At 51.7% G+C, this 21,822-nt stretch overlaps 1 protein-coding gene and 1 long non-coding RNA gene across 2 annotated transcripts; one reads left to right on the forward strand and one right to left on the reverse strand.

The window, feature by feature from the left end:
* Positions 1-3,980: 3,980 nt before the first annotated feature.
* On the reverse strand, positions 3,981-18,394 carry LOC129013741 (uncharacterized). Its single transcript, XR_008494068.2, has 3 exons — positions 18,083-18,394; positions 16,742-16,857; positions 3,981-4,447 (listed from the first exon to the last, which is right to left on the reverse strand). It is a non-coding gene; the product is annotated as an uncharacterized LOC129013741 (long non-coding RNA).
* Positions 18,151-20,490, forward strand: MESP2 (mesoderm posterior bHLH transcription factor 2). Its single transcript, XM_054450393.2, has 2 exons — positions 18,151-19,026; positions 19,810-20,490. The coding sequence occupies exons 1-2, from the start codon at positions 18,151-18,153 to the stop codon at positions 20,077-20,079; spliced, it is 1,146 nt and encodes a 381-aa protein (XP_054306368.1). The 3' UTR covers positions 20,080-20,490.
* The last annotated feature ends 1,332 nt before the right edge of the window (positions 20,491-21,822 follow it).

A 21,822-nucleotide genomic window follows, 5' to 3' on the forward strand; every position in this document is an offset into this window, starting at 1 on the left:
CCCTGGCCCGAGCCTACCGTCTGCCAAACGTGTAAGGCTGGGAAATGAGGCCTTGGGGCAGCCCCACAGGAGCAGAGGTGAGAGAGCAAGCTGAGGCCAGCATGGGGGGCAGGCTGGACAGGGCAGCACCCTCTCAGGCTCAGGCCTGGGCCTCAGCCTCCCCACTCTACCCAGCCTGCTTCTCACGCCAAACCTGGGTCCTGGGCACTGCCCGGCCCCCCTCCCAGCCCCAAGGCCCTCATTTCCCGGCCAGCCTCTCTGACATAGGAGTACTAATCAGAGGTGCTATGTAAATAGTCCCCTTGCAGACCCTAATCCTGACCCTGCCGGAGCCAGAGGCCCCAGGAGAAGGAAGCAGCTCTCTTACTGCCAGCCTACTTAGCATCTCCTGGGAGGCTCCTAATTTGGGTGTCCCCCACAGCCAGGGATCTTCCCGCCACACCTCTGCAGCAACCCTCTCAGGGGAGAGATTGTTAGTAGTGAAGCCTCCGCCTTCAGACAGCCCAGGACACCCCTCTGGAGTCTGGCCAACGTGAGCATGAGGCCCTGCCTTGCTGTGCACTACCTGTGCCACTCGGGCACCTCGCTCTCCATCTCTGGCCTCAGTGTCTTGTCTGTTGCTGTGCCACAGGGTAATTCATGCCTTCTGGGCTAAGCATGTGTGGATCAACTCAGGCTGTATGGAGCGTGCGTGCACACTACTGTCCCCCGAGGTCTGGCACTGGACTGGAGTTTGCAGGGTCGCTGCTCACACTCACAACACATTTTGATGTGGGTGTAGTGGCCCCCACTTTGTAGATGAGGAAACAGAGGCTCAGAGAGATTGTCTCACCTAACAGGGTGAGCAGGGGCTGAGCTGGCATCCATCTGGCTCTGTCAGAGGCCGAAGCCTCTGTTCTGTCCTCCCTATATCTCCCATGTCTCCTTTGGAGGATGAGTGGCTCTTTCCATCCTGGAGGGAGGTCCCAAGAGTGAAGGGGTTGGGGACCCCTCCAGTCACATTAAGCCTTGCTTCACATCACAGAGACTAAGAAGAGAAAGAGGCCGGGCACAGTAGCTCATACCTGTAATCCACACACTTTGGGAGGCTGAGGCGGGTGGATCACCTGAGGCCAGGAGTTCGAGACCAGCCTGGTCAACATGGAGAAACCCCATCTCTACTAAAAATATAAAAAATTAGCCGGGTATGGTGGTAGGTGCCTGTAATCCCAGCTACTCGGGAGGCTGAGGCAGGAGAATTGCTTGAACCTGGGAGGTGGAGGCTGCAGTGAGCCGAGATCACACCCCTGCACTCCAACCTGGGCAACAAGAGTGAAACTCTGTCTCAAAAAAAAAAAAAAAAAAAAAGACAAAAGGAAGAAGAAGAAGAAAGAAGAAAGAAGGAAGAAGGAAGAAGGAAGAAGGAAGAAGGAAGAAGAAGAAGACAAAGACGAAGAAGAAGAAGAGCTTGCAGGCCCCATCTGGACTTCATGGACCAGATCCCTGGAGGATGCAGCCTGAGGATAAAAAATAAAATCTCCCTGAAATTATGCAGCAGTGCCCCATGGTGAACACCCCACTCCAATCAAAAGGTGGGAAAGGCCCTGGGGAGCACCCAGCCCCTGTGGGTCTCAGATCGTGAGGCCTGGAGGCCATGCTTGGGCTGAAGCCCAGAGAAGTCAGAGGGCCCAGCAAGGCGGGCTCACCTTCCCCCACCTGTGCTTCCTTTCCTATCAGCCTCCCGCTGAGGCTCCGCAGCTCCCAGGGCAGCCCCTTCCAAGGATGATCACTCCCTCCCCTCACACCTTCAGCTCTCGGAGCCACTGAGCTGGCAAGCCATATGGAATAGATTATTCTAGACTCACAATAATCTGATTATCTGGCTACAGATCAGCTGGGTGCTCAGCCAGTGGAAGTCGCAGGCAGCCCAGGGGTGACGAGGAGGGAGGGGGCGGGAGAAAGGAGAGAGACTTGGCAGATTCCAGGAAAGGCTCAAGAGGAAGTGCCGCATCTTGGTGGGTCTGGAGCTGGCTGACAATGCAGGGTAAGCAGATAGCTCCTCTCTCCTAAGGACGTAGCATTTATGCTCCTTCACTTCCTCCAGGGAAGTGCCAATGGGTCTCAGCCTTAGAGTGAAAAGTGGGGAAACTGAGGTATAAAGGGAGGAGGCATACTTGTCACACAATGCCACCTGCAAAATGGAGCAGGGGCTCCCGACTGCCTGCTGAGATGTCCTGGGGGACACTGCCTGCCTTGGTGGGAAGGCCCCAGTCGGGACAGAGGGTTGACCCCTGGCTTTCCAGTGTCCACACACTCCCAACCATAGCCAACAGAGGGCGCTGCCCAGCCATGTGGGATCTTTGGGTCTGAACTGGGCAGCTCTTCCTCCAACCCTTAAGGACGTTTTTTCTGGGGCTAGGGCCAGAACCCAGGCTTGGCTCTACTTGGGGGTGCGCTGGGAACTGTGTAGATGTGTCAGGGATGCTGGGCTGGCTTAAGATATAGATGAAGGCCAGTTCAGTGCCTGTGTGACAGGCCATGTGACCCTAGACAGGCCGTTTGCCCTCTCTGGACCCGTTTGCCGGTCTGTCCACCAGGAAAAGCATGCATCTGTGTGCAGAGACGTGGAGCAAGACGGGCGCCCAGCAGAATGAGGAAAAGGGTGACAGGTTCAGGAAGGCAGGAGCCAAGCAGGGCTCAACACCCCTCCCCAATACACACACACCCCAGGTGCAGCTGAGGTAGAAAGAGGCCAGACCACAAGATGACCGAAACTCGAAACTCTTGCCAACTCTCGGGTGAGGGTTTGCAGACTCGGTTCAGTTGCCAAGTCGGGTGTGCCCAGCCTGCTCAGGCCCTCCAGAAAAGCCCAGGATGGAGCTGTATCCAGGCAGGAAGTGAAGGCTTTGGGCCCTAAGTGCCCCCTCTCCCCTACCGACTGCTCACAACAGTGATGAGGTGCTGGGAGCGTGGCCAGCCCCAGGCAGAAGAATGAAGAGTGCAGGGCCGGCCCAGGTCACCAGCCTGGTACCTCATACGAGCCGCCTGGTTCAGGCCCTTGGCCAGCTCTGGGTCCTGCATCTGAGGTTAGGAGAATGCCCCCGAGGTGTCTGACTTTAGACCCAGTAAAAAGCAGAGCGGGGCTCCTGGGGCCTAGCTGGAATGCCTGGGCAGGACCTGGGGAAGGGCAGCGCCAGTGGGCGGGGGTCCTTTGCCAGAGGCTGGGGACAGGGCATCCCTGGACAGGCTAGAGAACATTGAAGGGAAGGGGGAGAGAGCTTAAATTGGCCAGATGTGAAATAAAAAGAGGGGTCTTACATGATCTGTACTGACCACGTACCAAAGACCGAGGACAAGAGGAACTCTATCCTCAGCTCCCAAGGCCCCTTACCAAGAGAAATCCACGATCCAGCGCTTGGCCTGAGCCAAGGAAGTTTTCTTCAGCCTTGTAGATTATGCTCCACTCCAGGCCCTGGGAGCACACAGGATGGCCAGGTGCCTTGGCCAAGGTGCCCCAGGTGTGTGGACAGTGCTGCTGGCTGCCATTAACCAGGTCAGCCTCAACCACACACCTCCTGGACTCGACAGGGCTGGGCTGAAGCTTCAGAACAGCCTCACCATGCCCTTTGCCCAGCCATTCCCCTGACAGCAATTCATCCTGATTGGAAAAGATTAAAAGTGCAAGTTTAGACAGACTGCTTAGTGACAAAATCAAGGTGCAGAAATTTCATTCAGTATGGCACCATTGATATAAGCAAAGTCAAAAGAAAATGAAATTTGAAAAACAGCCCCTCTACACAGAAAGTCATAGTATGATACTATGTATTCTGAAAGGGTCTATCGTATATATGTGTATATGTACATAGACAGAGGCCTTGGGTACACACCAAATGTAGAAAAACATACCAGGACTTGTTTGGAGTGTGGGTTGGGGCAGGAGTGAGTTCTGGGGGCTGGTCAAGCTTGAAATTTGTCTTCATTGTTTACATTTTTCACAAAAAGACTCCATTCATGTATTACATGTGCAATTTAAAAATAAGTTCTGGTCTACAGCCATACCACCCTGAACACGCCCAATCTTGTCTTATCTCAGAAGCTAAGTACTAGGATGGGAGACAGCCTGGGAATACCGAGTCGTTTAGGTTTCTTTCTTCTTATTTTTTTTTTATTATTTAAAATTAAAAAGGCTGGGCATGGTGGCTCACGCCTGTAATCCCAGCACTTTGGGAGGCCGAGGATCCGAGGTGGATCACTTGAGGTCAGGAGTTTGAGACCAGCCTGGCCAACATGGTGAAACTCTGTCTCTACTAAAAATACAAAAATTAGCCAGGTGTGGTGGTGCATGCCTGTAATCCCAGCTACTTGGGAGGCTGAGGCAGGAGAATTGCTTGAACCCAAGAGGTGAAGGTTGCAGTAAGCCGAGATCATGCCATTGTAGTCCAGCCTGGGCAATAGAGTGAGACTCCATCTGAAAAATAAACATTTTTTAAAAAAGTTTAAAAAATAGAAATAAGTTTTGGCCAGGCGCGGTGGTGCATACCTGTAATCCCAGCACTTTGGGAGGTGGAGGTGAATGGATTGCTTGAGCCCAGGAGTTTGAGACCAGCCTGGGCAACATGGTGAAACCCCGTCTCTACAAAAAAACTTTTTTTTAAAAAAATTAGCTGGGTGTGATGGTGTGCACCTGTAGTCCCAGATACTTCGGAGGCTGAGGTGGGAGGATAACTTGAGCCTGGGAGGGCAAGGCTGCAGTGGGCTGAGATCGTGCCACTGCACTCCAGCCTGGATGACAGAATGAGACTCCATCTCAAAAATAAATAAATAATAAAAATTAAATTAAATTAAATTAATTTTTATTGCTGGGCATGGTGGTACATTACTGTAGTCTCAGCACTAGGGAGGCTGAGGCAGGAGGACAGCTTTGAGCCCAGTAGTTCGAGACCAGCCTGGGCAACGTAACATAGCAAGACCCAGTCTTAAAAAATAAATAAATAAAAATAGAAATAAATTTTAAAATATAGGCATAAGGATGTACTTATGTGGAAAACTTTATTAAGGGATCTCAGAGTACACATTTTGTTAACTAAACTGTCACCACCACGTCACCAGTGGAGTACAGAGCATGCCTTAAAAATCTGGTTGCAGAAGTACATCTACTGGTATGGAAAATGTTCTCGATATATCAGTGAGAAAAGCTGGTCATGAAACAGCACACCATATACCCAGAGAAATTGAAAGCAGGGACTAGAACAGATATTTGTACACCAATGCATAGCTCTAGTTACAGTAGTCAAAAGGTCGAAACGACCCAAATGTTCATTGAAGGATGAATGGATAAACATAATATGGTCTATCCACACAACAGAATATCATTCAACCATAAAAGGGAGTGAAGTACTGATACGTGCTACAATGTGGATGCACTGGAAAACCATTATGCTAAGTGAAAAAAGCCAGACACCAGAGGACAAAGATTGCATGATTCCACTTATATGAGGTACCAAGTACAGGCAAATCCAGAGACAGAAAGCAGGTAAGAGGTTACCAAGGAATGAAGTGGGGAATAATGGAGTGTTATTGCTTAAGAGTTACAGAGTTTCCATTTAAGGTGATAAAACATTTTAAAAATAGAAGTGGTCGTAGTTGCACAACATTGTGAGTGTAATTAATGCCACTGAATTGCACACTTTAAAATGGCAGAGATGGCAAATTTATGTTATATATATTCCTTTTTTTTTTTTTTTTTGAGATGGAGTCTCAGTCTGTTGCCCAGGCTGGAGTGCAGTGGCGCAGTCTTGGCTCATGGCAACCTCTGCCTTCCAGGTTCATGCAATTCTTCTGCCTCAGCCTCCTGAGTAACTGGAATTACAGGCATGCATCACCACACCTGGCTAATTTTTGTATTTTTAGTAGAGACAGGGTTTCGCCATGTTGGCCAGGCTGGTCTCGAACTCCTAACCTCAGGTGAATATTACAATTTTTAAATAATTAAAATGTAATATACAAAAACCTTGAATCATACACTTTATTTATTTATTGAGACAGGGTCTGGCTCTGTCGCCCAGGCTGGAGTGCAGTGGCGCAGTCATGGCTCACTGCTGCCTTACCCTCCCAAGCTCAAGCGATCCTCCCACCTCAGCCACCCCAGTAGCTGGGACCACAGGCGTGCATCACCACACCTGGCTAAGTTTTGCTTTCTTTTGTAGAGACAAGGTCTTGCCATGTTGCCTAGAATGGTCTCAAACTCCTGAACTCAAGTAATCCATCTTGGCCTCCCAAAGTGCTGGGATTACAGGCATGAGCCACCACGCCCGGCCAAATTGTATGGTATGTAATTCTATCTCAAAAAAGCTGTTTAAAAAAAAAAAGAGAAAAATAGGCCAGGCGTGGGCCTGGGATTACACCTGTAATCTCCTGAGGCAGGAGAATGGCGTGAACCTGGGAGGCGGAGCTTGCAGAGACTGCGCCACTGCCCTCCAGCCTGGGTGACAGAGCAGTGAGACTCCGTCTCAAAAAAAAAAAAAAAAAAGAGAAAAAATATATATGTTAGAAGCTTCAAAAAACAGAAAAACAACCCCCAACCCCAGAAATTGACACGCTGCCTCTCAATGCCTCTATCTCTATGTTCCTGTGCTGGCAGAGAGGCCTAAAAAAGGTTAAGATGCAGTGACATGGGCCAAAGTGCTTCTCTCTGGGTTGATGGAACTGGGGGCCTTTTACATTCCCTTCTTTTTGTATGTATATATTCTCTCCCTTTTCTGTAATGAGGATGCGTTGCTTTGGTGAAAAAAAAGAAGGAAAGGAAAGAAAAGGAAGGGAAGGGGAAGAGGAAGGGGAAGGGGAAAGGGAAGGGAGAAGGAGGAAGAAGGAAAGAGAGAAAGGAGAGAAAAAGGAAAGAGGAGAGGAGAGGAGAGGAGAGGGGAGGGGAAGGGAGAAGAGGGGAGGGGAGGGGAAGAGAGAAGAAGGGAGGGGAGGGGAGGGAAGAAAACACTTTGAACCCCCCCGCCCCCCTATCCAGCTTGTTCACACTCCAATGGATAAGCCCAAGCCTGGAGACAAGGCCTGGGAGGCTGGGTCTTCCTTCCCAGAGCCTGCAGCCCCTGGAATGGGCACTGCCCTTTGTCCTCCCAAGAGCTGCAGGGCCTCGGGTGGTCCTCTCCAGCAGGGCAGGCAGGCAGGCAGGACTTGTGGAGTCCCAGGTGCCCAACATATGGTCCTCTATCTAATCCTCCCAGCAAGGACATCCATTTCAGATGAGGAGACTGAGGCTTAGATGGGGAGCTGACCCCAGGCACTGTTGGCACTAGGCCTGAGCTGCCTCCATGGGCCTTGCTGTCCCAGGAACTGGACCACGTAGTCCTGGGGACTCCCTGGCTCAGCCTTCTTGGAGGAAGAGCAGAGGGTGAGCTCTGTTGGGCAGCTCCCTGTGCCTGGGGCTCCCAGCCCCTCCTTTACTTCCCCAGCCAACAGCAGCCAGTCCTTTCCCCTTTTCCACATTCTCTCCAGTGACGGCTGGGCCCACTCCCAGGCCCCTGCCAGGCTGCAGGCAGCCCTTGACCTGAGATGAGCGCAGCCTCTGGACCAGTTTCCTGCCTCAGGATCTTTGCCTTCCAACCTCTCTCTTTCCTCAAATCTTATGTGGATCTCATTGCCTCCCTGAGTCTGAACTCCTCACTCAGCAGGACCTCCCCCACCCCATCCGGTTCCCACCTGCTTATCTACATCATCTCCTGCTTATCCCTGCCAGCCTGAGGCACCAGCCCCCTGGGCACTGCCAGCAAGCTCGCCCTGGGCTTCCCTGTTTCCAGCCTTGGGCTCACACCTTTCCCTCTGCCAGGAACACCCACCCGCCATCACTTGGAGAAAATCCACAATCTCGGGTCCTTTCCTTCCCCCCAGAACCTGCCCTGATGGCCCCGGCAGGGAGCACCTCCCTGCCTTCCACAGGCACCCTGCACACCTGGCCACCACCAGACTCAGCGCTGACTTGTCGGTCCTTCTCCTTCCACTCCCAAGCAGGCAACTTATCCTCCTGGAGACTCAGTCCCAGCCAGGCAGTGTTCCCACTGGTGTTATGCACGGCCTTTGACTCAAAGCCAGATACCAGTGGGCTGGAGTCCTGGCTCTGGGGACCTTCAGCAAGTGATGTGATCTCTCTGGGGACCATTTCCTGAGCTGAGCCAGGGGCAAGCTGCAGGTTGCAGGGCACAGGGTTTGAGCAGAGTAGGCTCAGCAGGCACAGGCTCAGCTGGTCTGTGGAAAGGGCTCAGAAGACGAGGCTGGCCTGACACGCAGTCGGGGCAAGTGGCAGTTCCAGTGGCTGCTCTGTGACCTTGCCCCAGTGGCTGTCAGTCTCTGGGCCTCCCAGTGACACCTCTCAGTGAGGTGCTCTGCTTGGCAGGGTCTCCATGGCTATGCCCATGTACCAGCCCCTGGGGCCAGGAGACGCGGACTCGGGCTCCCCAAGTGAGCGGTCCATCAAGACCCGAGTCCTCCCACACTCCTTCCATCCCCAGCCCAGGAACATAGGTCCTGGCCTTACCCTGGCCTCCTGGGGCTGGGACCTGTAGCCTCCCACCCCCCACCCCGGAAGCACTTTTTGGGGCTTCTGAGGGGGTCTGCTGCTGGGCTGTTTTGGAGGCTCCTGCACACCCTCGTTCCCAAGTCAACACCTTCTGCCCTGAGGGAGGCGGCCTTTGTGTCAACAGGCAGCCAGGAGGTGTGAAGGTAGCCACAGTGGCCCGGGGGGGAGGCTGGGCTGGCCCTCTCTGCCTCGCTGGTAATGAGAATACCACACGGCCCTGCAGCTCCCTCCTGGCCCAGCACCCCCAATTCCCTTCCGCATTCCCACAGCCTGCTCACCCCCTAGGGCCTGGAAGGGATCCAAGGGGAAGGAAAGGAGAAGAGACCCGTGGGTCAGGGCCAGACTTTAACCTGGCTCCAGGGCCTTGGACCTGTTCCCAGGGCCCTGCACTGCCTGCCCAGGGAGAAAGAGCAGGTGCAGAGCTCCTGTCACAGGGCTGTGGGAAGCCAGGTGGCTGTAGGGGCCTGTACTAAGCCACCAAAGGTGGGCTGGACCAAGGGCATTGCCCTCTCCCACCCTGTAACAGGGCCAGGGCCAAATGAGCATATCTTGGGGGGCCAAACTGAGGCCTCTGCCCTCCCCACCCCACTGCTGGTTGGGGAGGAAGTGCTGGGAGGCCCATAAGGGGGTGGTGGGATGGAGGTCTCAGTTTCCTCACTGTCTAGAAGGAATACAGACATGGGCATTACCTGCCTCGGGGCCAAGCTGACCCACGCCACACAGGCAAGCCCTGCACAAGATGATGGCAGCTTTGTGCTTCCAGCCCTGAGAGCAGGCCCAGCCGAGTCACTGAGCTTCGGGCACCGACAAGAGTAGGTGTGCAGGTGGCCTGAGCCTGGGCACTTGGGAGGCCTCCCTCTGCGCTCCCCCAACTCAGGACGCCCTGAGGGCTCCCCTGTGCTCCCCTGCCCTGGGACTACCCAGAGTCCTGAAGCAGCAGCTCCTGTTCTCTCCCTAGTTGTTGGCCTGAGCTCTGAAACGACATCAGTGGTCATCAGGTCCAACCCCCTGTTTTACAGAGCTTGGCAGAGGCCACAGCAGCCATCTGCTCCAGCTCCTGCACGTGCCTAACGTGTCGTCATCTGACCTCTTCTTGATTAGCTCCAGGAACAGGCCACTCCCTCCCCTACAAGACAGTGCCTCTGACTTAGAAAGTTCTTCAGACTCTCTCTGGAGTGTTCCCCTGGGTCCGTGCCTCTGCAGACAACCGTCACATCCCCTCCACTTTTTTCTTTTTGTACTCAATGCTCCCAGGTCCTCCAGCTATTTCTCTGGCGACCTGGCTTCAAGCCCTCTCACCAACGTCCCTGTCTAAGCTGGGATTTGTCCCCATCCCTCATAAACAGTGGCCTCCAGTTAGGTAGGGCCCATCCTGTCTGGAGAATAAGGAACCATCACTCCTCGATTGAAGACCATCCCCCCCTGCCCCCACCCCTGCTTCTTGTGAAAAATTTTTTTTTTTTTTTTGAGACAGTCTTGCTCGGCTGCCCAGGCTGGAGAGCAGTGGTGTGATCTCAGCTTACTGCAACCTCTGCCTCCTGGGTCCAAGGGATTCTCCTGCCTCAGCCTCCTGAGTAGCTGGGACTACGGGTGCGCATCATCATGCCTGGCTAGCTTTTTCGTATTTTTAGTAGAGATGGGGTTTCGCCATGTTGGCCAGGCTGGTCTCAAACTCCTGGTCTCAACTGATCCACCTGCCTCGGCCTCCCAAACTGCTGGGATCACAGGCATGAGCCACCGCGCCTGGCCTGCTTCTTGTGAATTTGCATGCAGCTTGGATCACATTTACTTTTATGCCCCTCATACTTTGAAGGCAATGACCACCATGCCCTCCCACATGTGCTGATTTTACAGGATGCCTCCTGACATGAACTTGGAGAAGAGTACACGGGACCTGCTGGTTCTATTTGATCAGGTCTGATAGGTTGTTCCAGCCTGTCAGGATTTCTTTTGATACTGGCTGTTTTCCAAGTCACTTTTGGGTTTGGGTCTTACCCCACATTAGATCAGTTCATATCTTCATTCAAGATCATAATACTGCCCAGGAAAAGGCTGGGAACAGTGCCTGTGGCCCCTCACTAGAGACCTTCCTCCCAGTGAACATCCGTTCATTCATTTGTGGGAGCCCTGAATCTGTTGTGAATTCACTTAACTGAACTGTCATCCAGCTCACATGGCCCCACTTGGTGATAAGGAAACTCTGGGAACTTCCCTATTATGTGGGTAGGAATTGTGTTTGGTAGCTCATAGTACCTCCTAAAATGACACTGACCTAAACAAGATGGTGATTTTTCTTTTTCTTTTCTTTTCTTTCCTTTTCTTTCTTTTTTTTTTTTTTTTTGAGACAGGGTCTCACTCTGTCACCCAGGCTGGATCACAGTGGCATGATCATAGTTCACGGCAGCCTCAACCTCTTGGGCTCAAGCAATCCTCTCACCTCAGCCTCCCGAGTAGCTGGGACCAGAGGCATGTGACACCATTGCCCATCTTTTTGTTTCGTTGTTTTTGTAGAGACATAGGTCTCCCTATGTTCCCCAGGCTGGTCTTGAAATCTTGGGTTCAAGTGATCCTCCCGCCTCAGCCTCCCAAAGTGCTGGGATTACAGGCACAAGCCACGGCACCCGGCCTATTTTTCTTTCACATGAAAGAAATTCAGGGGTGGACAGTCCAGGGCCAGTGTGGCATGTCCACGTTCTCATCAATGCCGCAGGCTTCTCTCTGCTCTACCATCCTTAATGTGTGATTTCTGTCTTTGAGACTGCTTCAGAGTCACAATGGAGTTGCTGAAACTCCAGCCATCAGATGTTTTCCAGGTAATGAAGAAAATATAAGGGGGCAGAGCCACAGGAGTGTACTTCTCAGCGCTAAAGAGTTCTCCCAGAAGCTCCAGCCAGTGACTTCCACTAATATCTCATTGGCCATTCCATCTATAAAAGAAGCTGGCAAATATAGGGTTTTTTTTTTTTTTTAGCAGGGTGTATCACCATGCACAACACAAGATTACTAAAAGAAAAAGGCAAATAAAGGCTGTGTGGGCAACTAGCAGTGTCTGCCACACTTGTGAAACCCAAATACATTCTTCTGACCACGTTTCCCTGATCTAGCCACCATTCCTATCACAGAAAGGAAGATGTGAACCTGGTGCTACTAGCACACTGAAGCCCAGAATGTAATCACCTTACCCAACGGCACACAGCCACAGGCCCTCTTTTTAACAGGGGAACCAAATGAAGGGTGGAAACACTGAAAAGGGGCTGCAGAGTAGGATCCAAACCTGGCTTGTTTGCTCGGCACCTAGGGCAGGTTCCAGCACGGAGTAAATACGTGGCCCCACACCCATCCAGAAGTGGACCCCTTAAGGGCCCCAGGGCTGTAGGCAAGTTGGACAGGCACCCCTGCCAGGGCCCAACAGAAGAGAAAGGCTGGATATGAAGAGGTGGGGAGGGCAGGTTGCCCTGGTCTGGTGTGGGAGCAGTTCCCAGAAAGCAAGGAATCACTTCCTTCTGAGACCGAGGCTGAAGATATCATTTCCCTCACTCACAATCCAACCTATTCCTTTAATCATTTCTTTCTGCTGTTCCTGAACTTGCTGTAAGCATAACATCAGCCCTGTTCTAAATGTTATCACATGCATTATCTTATTTTACTTCAGTTATCCTGGAGATCAGAATACCCACTTATAGATGAGAAAACTGAGATTGAGTAAGTTGCCCAAGTTCTCCCAGCTGGTAAGAAACCAGGCCTGTCTCACTCTGCAGCCCAGACGCCTGACCACTAAGCTGCACTGCCTCCCTGTGCTAAGTGGAGGCCCAGCTGGGGGATCCACTTGGGGTTCCCTCCTGGTGGGTGAGGCTAGCAGATAGAGTGCCCCTGTGCTTCCAGAGCCTGGCTGAGGAGTGCAGGGAAGTGCCAGGGGCCACAACAAACCAGGCCCAGGGCCCCACCTTCCAGAACTTACACTGTACAACCCACAGTCACCCTAGGGTCTGGGCTCCAGGCCAGCTCAAACCAAGGTAGAAGGAGACCAGGCAATCTCCGAGAGGAAAGGATGTATGTACCATGTGCAGGGCTCTGTGCCTGTGGTGGAATCCCATTATATACCAAATCCCTCCACAAGAAATCCCTCAGGCTGGCTCTAAGGAGGTTGGGGGGAAATAATTCTGGATATTCAGAAGCTTCCTGGAGATCACAAGACCATGCACCAATGCATTCCTAGCTGTTCACGCACAGGGCAGCACTGCTGGGCAAAAACTAAAAATACAATAAAGGTGCATCAGTAAGTGGCTGTGCATGCCATGGACTACCATACAGCAGTTAAAAGGCATGAGTCATGCCTGTAATCCCAGCACTTTGGGAGGCTGAGGCAGGCAGATTGCATGAGGTCAGGAGTTCGAGTCCAGCCTGGCCAACATGGTGAAACCCTGTCTCTACTAAAAATAGAAAAATTAGCCAGGCGTGGTGGAACATGCCTGTAGTCCCAGCTACTTGGCAGGCTGAGGCACGAGAATCGCTTGAACCTGGGAGGCGGAGGTTATAGTGAGCTGAGATCACACCACTGCACTCCAGCCTGGACAAAACAGAATGTCTCAAAAAAAAAAATAAATAAATGAATAAATGAATAAATAAATAAATAAATAAAAATAAAGGTGTGAGTCAGAAACACCAATAGAGGCCAGGTGTGGCGGCTCACACCTGTAAGCCTAGCACTTTGGGAGGCCGAGGCAGGTGGATCACCTGAGGTCAGGAGTTCGAGACCAGCCTGGCCAACATGGTGAAACCCTGTCTCTACTAAGAATACAAAAAATTAGCCAGGCATGGTGGCAGGCATCTATAATCCCACGTACTTGGGAGGGTGAGGCAGGAGAAATCGCTTCAACCCAGGAGGCGGAGGTTGCAGTGCACCGAGATCATGCCATTGCACTCCAGCCTGGGCAACAAGAGCGAAACTCCATCTCAAAAAAAATAATAATAATGAAGAAACACCAATAGAAACAGCACCTGCTATATCTGAAATGCAGCACGTAGATCAAGACGGATCTATGAAGCCTGATGAATTTTGTTTATAACTGTTGAATGCATACGTGCAAGTTCCCTGATAGACAGTATGTCAAGAGCTTTATAGTGTTGTGTGGTCTTGGACCAATAAATGATGTACCTACACTACATGTGCCAAAAAGTCTAGGGGTGAATGTTTTACGAGTTGTCCCTTATTTCCCCTTAGGAAATAGGTTTTTTTTGTTTTTTTTTTAATTTTGGTTTAAACCCATTTAAGCCATGAAATGTTCCATAACTAACTGCTTCTTTCCAAAGAAAGCCTGTTTGAAATCTATCCCACCTTCTTTTCATGTTATGGACCAATTAAAATTTTCTCTTCTTTATTCATAGCTGCTAGAATAAACTAAACGATAGTTGTCTGCCCAGTGTTATTCAACGCCAAGTGTTACTTCATCATAACGTTAGAGCAGTGACTTGGGCATGTTTTCTCCAATATATTTCAAAATAAATTCTGAGGAGAAAAAGTGATATAATTTCATTATTGAAAGTGTATCTGTACCTCCTGCCATTTTACCTTTTTTCCAAAGTTAAAATTATTTACATGGGCTGTGTACGGTGACTCATACCTGTAATCCCAGCACTTCGGGAGGCCGAGGCGAGTGGATTGCTTGAGCCCGGGAGTGTGAGACCTGCCTAGGCAACATGGTGAAACCCCGTCTCTACAAAAAATACAAAATTTAGCCGGCGTGATGGTGCACATCTGTAGTCCCAGCTACTCCAGAGGCTGAGGTGGGAAGATTACCTGAGCCCAGGACGTGGAGGCTGCAGTGAGCCATGACTGCCCTACTGCACTCCAGCCTGGGTGACAGAGTGAAACCCTGTCTAAAGAAAAAAATTATTTAAATGGATAAATATTTAAAACATTTAGATCAACTATAACCAAGGTTTTGGTTAAATCTGTATTCGCTGGCAGTACTTTTTTTTTTGAGACAGGGTGCTGCTCTGTGGCCAGGCTGGAGCACAGCGGTGCAATCATAGCTTACTGCAACCTCAAACTCCTGGGTTCAGGGGATCCTCCTGCCTCAGCCTCCCAAGTAGCTGGGACTACAGGCCCACACCACCATGCTGGCTAATTTTTTTTTTTTTTGCTTAGATGCGGGGTCTGACTATGTTGCCAAGGCTGGTCTTGAACTCCAGGGCTCAAGCAATCCTCTCACCTCAGCATTCCAAAGTGCTGGGATTATCCCCACTAAAAATTTGATCCATTATTTTTTTAAAGGGTGAGTCAGCAAAATATGTCCTGACATGGAATGCTCTGAAACATGCTGTTGAATGAAAAAAAAAAGAAAAGAAAGAAAAAGAAAAGAAGAAAAACAAATTACAAGCTGACATTTACACATAACAATGTACATAATGTAACTGGAGGGTTACTGTGTGTTTGCTAAGGATTCACATGTTTATGTTAACCCACTGGCTACGTCTGGAACTACACACACAGCCTAATAACAGCTGTTACCTTTTGGGGGTTTATGGGGTTGGTTAAAGAGACTCCAACTTTATCTGTAATGTTTCCATTTCTCACAGTGAAATGTAGTAGTTACATAATTTGTGTAATTAAAAGTTAATTTTTGAAAATAGCCACGCCCTCCCTCAAAAAAAAAAGAAAGACACAAAAAAAAGATTAGCCAGTCATAGTGGTATGCGCCTATAGTCCCAGTACTTGAGAGGCTGAGGCAGGAGGATCACTTGAACACAGTTTTAGGGTACAGTGAGCCATGACTGCTTCACTGCACTCCAGCCTGGGCAACAGAGTGAGACCCTGTCTCTAAAATTAAAATAAATAAAGCCTGGGCACAGTGGCTTACGCCTGTAATAACAGCATTTTGGGAGGCTGAGGCAGGCGATCACTTGAGGCCAGGAGTTCGAGACCAGCCTAGCCAACATGGCGAAACCCCATCTCTACTAAAAATACAAAAATTAGCCAGGCATGGTGGCGTGCACCTGTGGTCCCAGCTATTCAGGAGGCTGAAGCAGGAGGATTCCTTGAGCCTGGGAGGCGGAGGTTGCAGTGAGCTGCCACTGCACTCCAACCTGGGCGACAGACCCTGTCTCAAAAATAAAACAAATAATAAAATAAAATAAAATCAGCCACAAAAATATTACAAGGCAGCTGGGCCTGGTGGCTCACGCCTATAATCCCAGCACTTTGGGAGGCTGAGGAGGGCAGATCACTTGAGCCCAGGAGTTCAAGACCAGCCTGGGTAAAACCCAACTCTACAAAAAATAATAATAATGATTACATAATTACAAAGCCATTTGCTACTTCAGGCTGCTGCAGGTTAATCTCTTCTTGAACACCACTGTCATGTTGATCTTTAGTTAGTTATCAGCTAATGATTTTTAAAATTGTATCACCCTTCCGCTCAAAAGTCCCCATGGCTCCCAAAACCAACTCCTTAACCTGGCCCCAGCCCAGGTGTGCTCTGGCCTTCCACATCACCACCCCAGTGCCCTGCTCCTGAGGCATCTTGGAAGGTCCCAAGGCCAGGTCTTTGCTTATGCAGTTCCCATCCGGAATGCACGGCACCTGCCTCTCTCCTTACTCAAATCCTACGCATGGTTCAAGGCCCAGCTATGACTTCTTCACCTCTGTGGCCAGAACCCTAATGTCCCTGGCCTTCTTTTGGCTCTTAGCCTCAGGACTCAGCCCTTTCCCCAAGACCACACAGGACATTGACAATCTCCTTAAAACTGTAATTGTTGCTGAGAAGATAATTTACTTTATAAATTTTACTATCTCAACTATCCCTCACACAGTCCCATGTAGATACTATCATTATTCCTGTTTTACTGAGCAGAAGCTCAAGCTCAAACAGGTTAAGGGCTCTGCCTAAGGGCATACAGCTACTGTTATACAATGGCCTGTTCACTTTTCTTTCCCACAAGACTGAAATCTCAGAGCAGAGACCATGACTAGCTCATTCACCCTGTGTGCTCGACATTTACTGGTTGCTAAATATGAATTCAGCCAGGCGCGGTGGCTCACGCCTATAATCCCAGCACTTTGGGAGGCCAAGGCGGGTGGATCACTGGAGATCAGGAGTTTAAGACCAGCCTGGCTAACATGGCAAAAACCAGTCTCTACTAAAAATACAAAAATTACCCAGACATGATGGTGCATACCTGTAGTCCCAGCTACTTGAGAGGCTGAGGCAGAAGAATCACTTGAACTCAGGAGGCAGAGGTTGCAGTGAGCTGAGATGGTGCCACTACACTCCAGCCTGGACGATAGAGCAAGTCTGTTTCAAAAAAAAAAAAAGAGAGAGAATAAATAAATAAATATGAATTAAATGAATAAAGCCCATTAGTGCCTTGAAATGTAAGTACTTTCCTTTTATTTTATTTATTTATTTATTTATTTTTGAGATGGAGTCTCACTCTGTCACTCAGGCTGGAGTGCAGTGGCACGATCTCAGCTCACTGCAACCTCCACCTCCTGGGTTCAAGCGATTCTCCTGCCTCAGCCTCCCGAGTAGTTGGGATTACAGGTGCCTGCCACCACACTCGGCTGGTTTTTGTATTTTTAGTAGAGACAAGGTTTCACCATGTTGGCCAGGCTGGTCTCGAACTCATGACCTCAGGTGATCCACCCACCTCGGCCTCCCAAAGTCTTGGGATTACAGGCGTCAGCCACCGCGCCTGGCCAGTACCTTCTTTATAAAATGATCGTGGCAAACCTTCAGCTCACTTGCCAGGGCCTAAGTGCTTTACAGGGATCGCTGTACTTAGTCCAGGAACCATCCTAGGCATAGGTATTTTGTATCACTATTGGTACCAATGAGGGAATCTGAGGCTCAGAGGAGCTAAATAACTTAACCAAGGTCACAGCCAATAAAGAGGCCAGCTTGGGGACCCATTTTTGCAGGTTTTCATCACCTAGGGTACCCAACTCCTCTTCCCCAACCTAATCTATTCCATTTCTCAAGAGTAGATACAGACCATGGGCAGTGAGATGCCTTTCTTGGTGTCACTCAACAAATCAGAAACTGTGGATTTTGGGGACCCCAGAAGGGCCCACCTGTACTTCTTCCTCAGCCACCATGGGCAGGGCCCTCCGGGCTTGTCTTGATGCCTTATTTAATACAACAGTAGGCACCGCGTCCTGGGCACAGATCTCCGGGAGGTTGGTGATGAGAGAGGCACCCACTCCTCACGGGGTTCCTGAGGCACCCACAGACCATGGCACTACCCGCCACTGTTGGGCTCCCGGGCACTCACCGTGAGCAGTGGACGGGGCAGGGGCGTGGGTGGGAGCGTGGTGAGAAGCTTAGCAGCTCCATCCAGATGCGAATTGTCCCTCCCATACTTCCCGGGCTGCAGGGGCCTCCATTTAGAGCCCCCAAGGAATCAGAATCCACACCTCCGCAAATGGGCCCGCTTTCCCAGGGGCCCCCTGCCCAGACCTTCCCCGGGCTCTGTGGGTTTTGACACCTCTCTGCAACCTGGCGGGGGGCCACCTCGCACCTTTGGTCAACATAAAAGCTCAGGCCTGGAGGTGGCCAGCCCAGCCTCCCAGAGCCTGCAGCCCGGCCATGGCCCAGTCGCCTCCTCCGCAGAGCCTTCTCGGCCACGACCACTGGATCTTCGCCCAGGGCTGGGGCTGGGCCGGCCACTCGGACTCCACGTCCCCGGCCTCCTCCTCGGATTCGTCGGGTTCGTGCCCCTGCGACGGCGCCCGCGGACTCCCGCAGCCAGCGCCTCCGGGCTGCAGCTCCCGAGCCGAACAGGCAGCCGCGACGACGCCCAGACGAGCGCGCACCGAGCCAGCGGGCGGACAGCGGCAGAGCGCCAGCGAGCGGGAGAAACTGCGCATGCGCACGCTGGCCCGCGCGCTGCACGAGTTGCGCCGCTTTCTTCCTCCCTCCGTGGCGCCCGCCGGCCAGAGCCTGACCAAGATCGAGACGCTGCGCCTGGCCATCCGCTACATCGGCCACCTGTCGGCCGTGCTGGGTCTCAGCGAGGAGAGTCTGCAGTGCCGGCGCAGGCAGCGCGGGGACGCGGGGTCCCCTCGGGGCTGCCCGCTGTGCCCCGACCGCGGCCCCGCGGAGGCGCAGACGCAGGCGGAGGGGCAGGGGCAAGGGCAGGGGCAAGGACAGGGGCCCAGGCCGGGCCTGGTGTCCGCCGTCCTCGCCGAGGCGTCCTGGGGATCCCCGTCCGCCTGCCCCGGAGCCCAAGCCGCACCCGAGCGCCTGGGGAGGGGGGTCCACGACACGGATCCCTGGGCAACACCCCCTTACTGCCCCAAGATACAGTCGCCCCCGTATTCGTCCCAAGGGACAACCTCCGACGCGTCTCTTTGGACGCCACCCCAAGGCTGTCCTTGGACGCAGTCGTCCCCGGAGCCCCGGAACCCACCAGTGCCCTGGACGACGCCCCCAGCAACCCTGGAGCTGGCCGCAGTGTACCAGGTATGTGTGGAGGCCCTTGCTGTGTTCCCCAGCCTCCAGTCTGCAGAGAATCTCATACTTTTTCGATCCCAGCTTATCTACTCCAGGATTATCTAATGGAGGGGAGAATGGAAGGAACCCTCGGCTCCTCGGGAGAAGAGGTGGGACCCTGGGAAGTTAAGGCCATCTCCACAGTCACCCCAAGCAGTCTTCACAGCCATAGGAAAGAGGGGGAGCCCACCGACTTGCTCAGAGGGTGGAAGGTAGCAGGGTGGGCGTGCTGACTTCAAGTGCTATTAAGACTGCAGTGGGGGAAGGAAGTCCCAGGGTAAGGGCAGCATTTCCTGAGTAGATGGGCCTAGAGCTGGTGATTTCAAGTTTTCTTCAAGATTCGTTCATTCATGAGGCTCATGAATGACTCATGGTCCATAAAAAATCATATTAACCAAAATTTGTTGAACACTTTCTATGTGCCCATCATCATTCTTGGCACCTTACATGTATTATTCAGCCCCAGTAATGACCCTAGGAAGTAGGTGTTATCAGCATCTCTATTTTACAGGTGAGAAAACTGAGACTAAAAGAAGCTACCTGAGTTCTCATTGCTAGTGAGTAGCAGAACTGGGATTTAAGCCTTAGCAGAGTATCTCCCGAGCCAGTCCTCTTAACCACTTGGCTTTGCTGCATTCATGGCACCAGGGCTGTCCGAATGCTGCCAGCCATACCATGGCAACCAACCAGATTCAAGATCTCTGGACATCAGGGAGTAGCCCACTAACCAGGCTGCTCTCATCTCTCTTGCAGGGTCTCTCTGTGTCTCCAGAGTCCTGTCTATCGCTGGGAGCTCCATCTCTCCTGCCCCACCCATCATGCCAGAGACTGCAGCCTCAGACTCCCTGGGGGTGCTGGAGCCACAGTGCAGAGGTGGTGCCCAACTCAGAGGACCAGGGACCGGGCGCCGCCTTCCAGCTCAGTGAAGCAAGCCCTCCCCAGAGCTCAGGCCTGCGGTTCAGTGGCTGCCCTGAACTTTGGCAAGAAGATCTGGAGGGGGCCCACCTGGGCATCTTCTACTAAATGGCCTCGGCTTCCCTCTTTCCATCCAGGAATCAGGCCTGTAGCTTGGGTGCCTCCTCATTTGTTAATTAGTGGCTTTTCATGTTCTCCTTTAGCCAAGGCTCCCTTTTTCCAAGTGATGTCTTTCAGGGAAGCAGTGTTTGAAATAGATAGCGGGTACCTTCCCTGGATGGAGTCAGGGTGGGGGCACTGTCCTCCACTGCTAGACACTCCCAGAATGCCTAGCGCTCTGCAGAGCACAGTCTGAGCTGCTCTAAGAAGGGGTCTCCTTTACCCTAAAGGCAGCTGGGCAGGGACAGGCGGGAGAATGGGTGTAGGAGGCCGGCCCCAGGCTCTGCTTCTTGGTGACAGTTGGCCAGAGCCCTGTATGCTTTGATTTTTTTGTACTTAAAAAGAAAAAACACACACACACACAACAAAAATTTGGTTTGGTCTTGTTTTTTGTCCATCAACCTGGGTTTTTCTTGCCTCTGGAAAAGGAAACATGTTTTCCTTCTGTGGGGAACAAGTTCCGCTGCTCTTTCCTTCCCGAATCCAGGCCTGCCAAGGTTTGTATGGGCCCTCATTTGTCAGTTTGACCATATTTATTGCGCTGGAGCTCCAGGGCCAAAAGCTCCACCTGGCTCGCTGTGCAAGGTAGCACAGGTGGGCTAAGCTTGGGCCTGCCCACTTGCCCCAGCCACATCACCACGGCCCTTTTGTGTTCTTCTGGGTGCATTCCTGGTGACTGGGGGGGTGGGTGCATGCAGCTGTGGACAGACAGACAGGAGCCCCAAATGGGGAGACCACAGTCCCAGAGACCTGTGATTTAGGGCTCTTTCACAATGACATGAAATTTTCTTCAAAGAATGCTGGGAGTGGTTCCTATGTGCTAGGCCCAGTGTATTAGTTTGCGAGGGGTGCCATACTAGAATGCCACGGGCTGGGTGCAGTGGCTTATGCCTGTAATCCCAGCACTTTGAGAGGCTGAGGTGGGAGGATCCCTTGAGGCCAGGAATTCGAGACCAGCCTGGGCAACATAGCAAGACCCTGTCCCTACAAAAAACTTAAAAAAAAACAACCACAGACTGGGTGGCTTAAACAACAGAAATTTATTTTTTCACAATTCTGGAGGCAAGAAGTCCAAGATGAAGGTGTTGGCAGGTTCGGTTTCTTCTGGGGCCTCTCTCTGTGGCTTGCATTTGACTGTCTGTTCACTGAGCCCCTACACGGTCACACATCTGTCTCTATTGTCTGTGTCCTGATTTCTTATAAGGGCACTAGTCATGTTGGATCAGGACCTACCCTAAGGGACCCATTTAACTGTATTTACTCTTTCAGGGATCTTTCTTCTAATACAGTCACAGTTACATTCCGAAGTATTGGATGTTAGGGCTTAAACATAAGAAACTTTTTTTTTTTTTTTTTTGAGACAGAGTCTTGCTCTGTCATCCAGGCTGGAGTGCAGTGGCATGATCTCAGCTCACTGCAACCTCTGCCTTCCGGGCTCAAGTGATTCTCCTGCCTCAGTTTCCCTAGTAGCTGGCCTAGGTGCCTGCCACCATGCCCGGCTAATTTTTGTATTTTTAGTAGAGACAGGGTTTCACCATGTTGGCCAGGCTGGTCTTGAACCCCTGACCTCCAATGGTCCACCTGCCACGTCATCCCAAAGTGCTGGGATTACAGGCGTGAGCCACCACGCCCAGCCAAACATAGGAATTTTATGGGAACACAGTTCAGCCCCCTCGACCTCCCAAAGTGCTG

The sequence above is a fragment of the Pongo pygmaeus genome, chromosome 16, assembly GCF_028885625.2.
Source record: "Pongo pygmaeus isolate AG05252 chromosome 16, NHGRI_mPonPyg2-v2.0_pri, whole genome shotgun sequence".
Lineage (NCBI taxonomy): Eukaryota > Metazoa > Chordata > Mammalia > Primates > Hominidae > Pongo > Pongo pygmaeus.

What these genes read in the sequence shown, in the direction of transcription:
- MESP2 (XM_054450393.2), top strand. Translation starts at nt 18,151, where the DNA reads ATGGCCCAGTCGCCTCCTCCGCAGAGCCTTCTCGGCCACGACCACTGG. An exon ending in AGCTGGCCGCAGTGTACCAG is followed by an intron (nt 19,027 to 19,809) that starts GTATGTGTGGAG and finishes TCTCTCTTGCAG; the next exon opens with GGTCTCTCTGTGTCTCCAGA.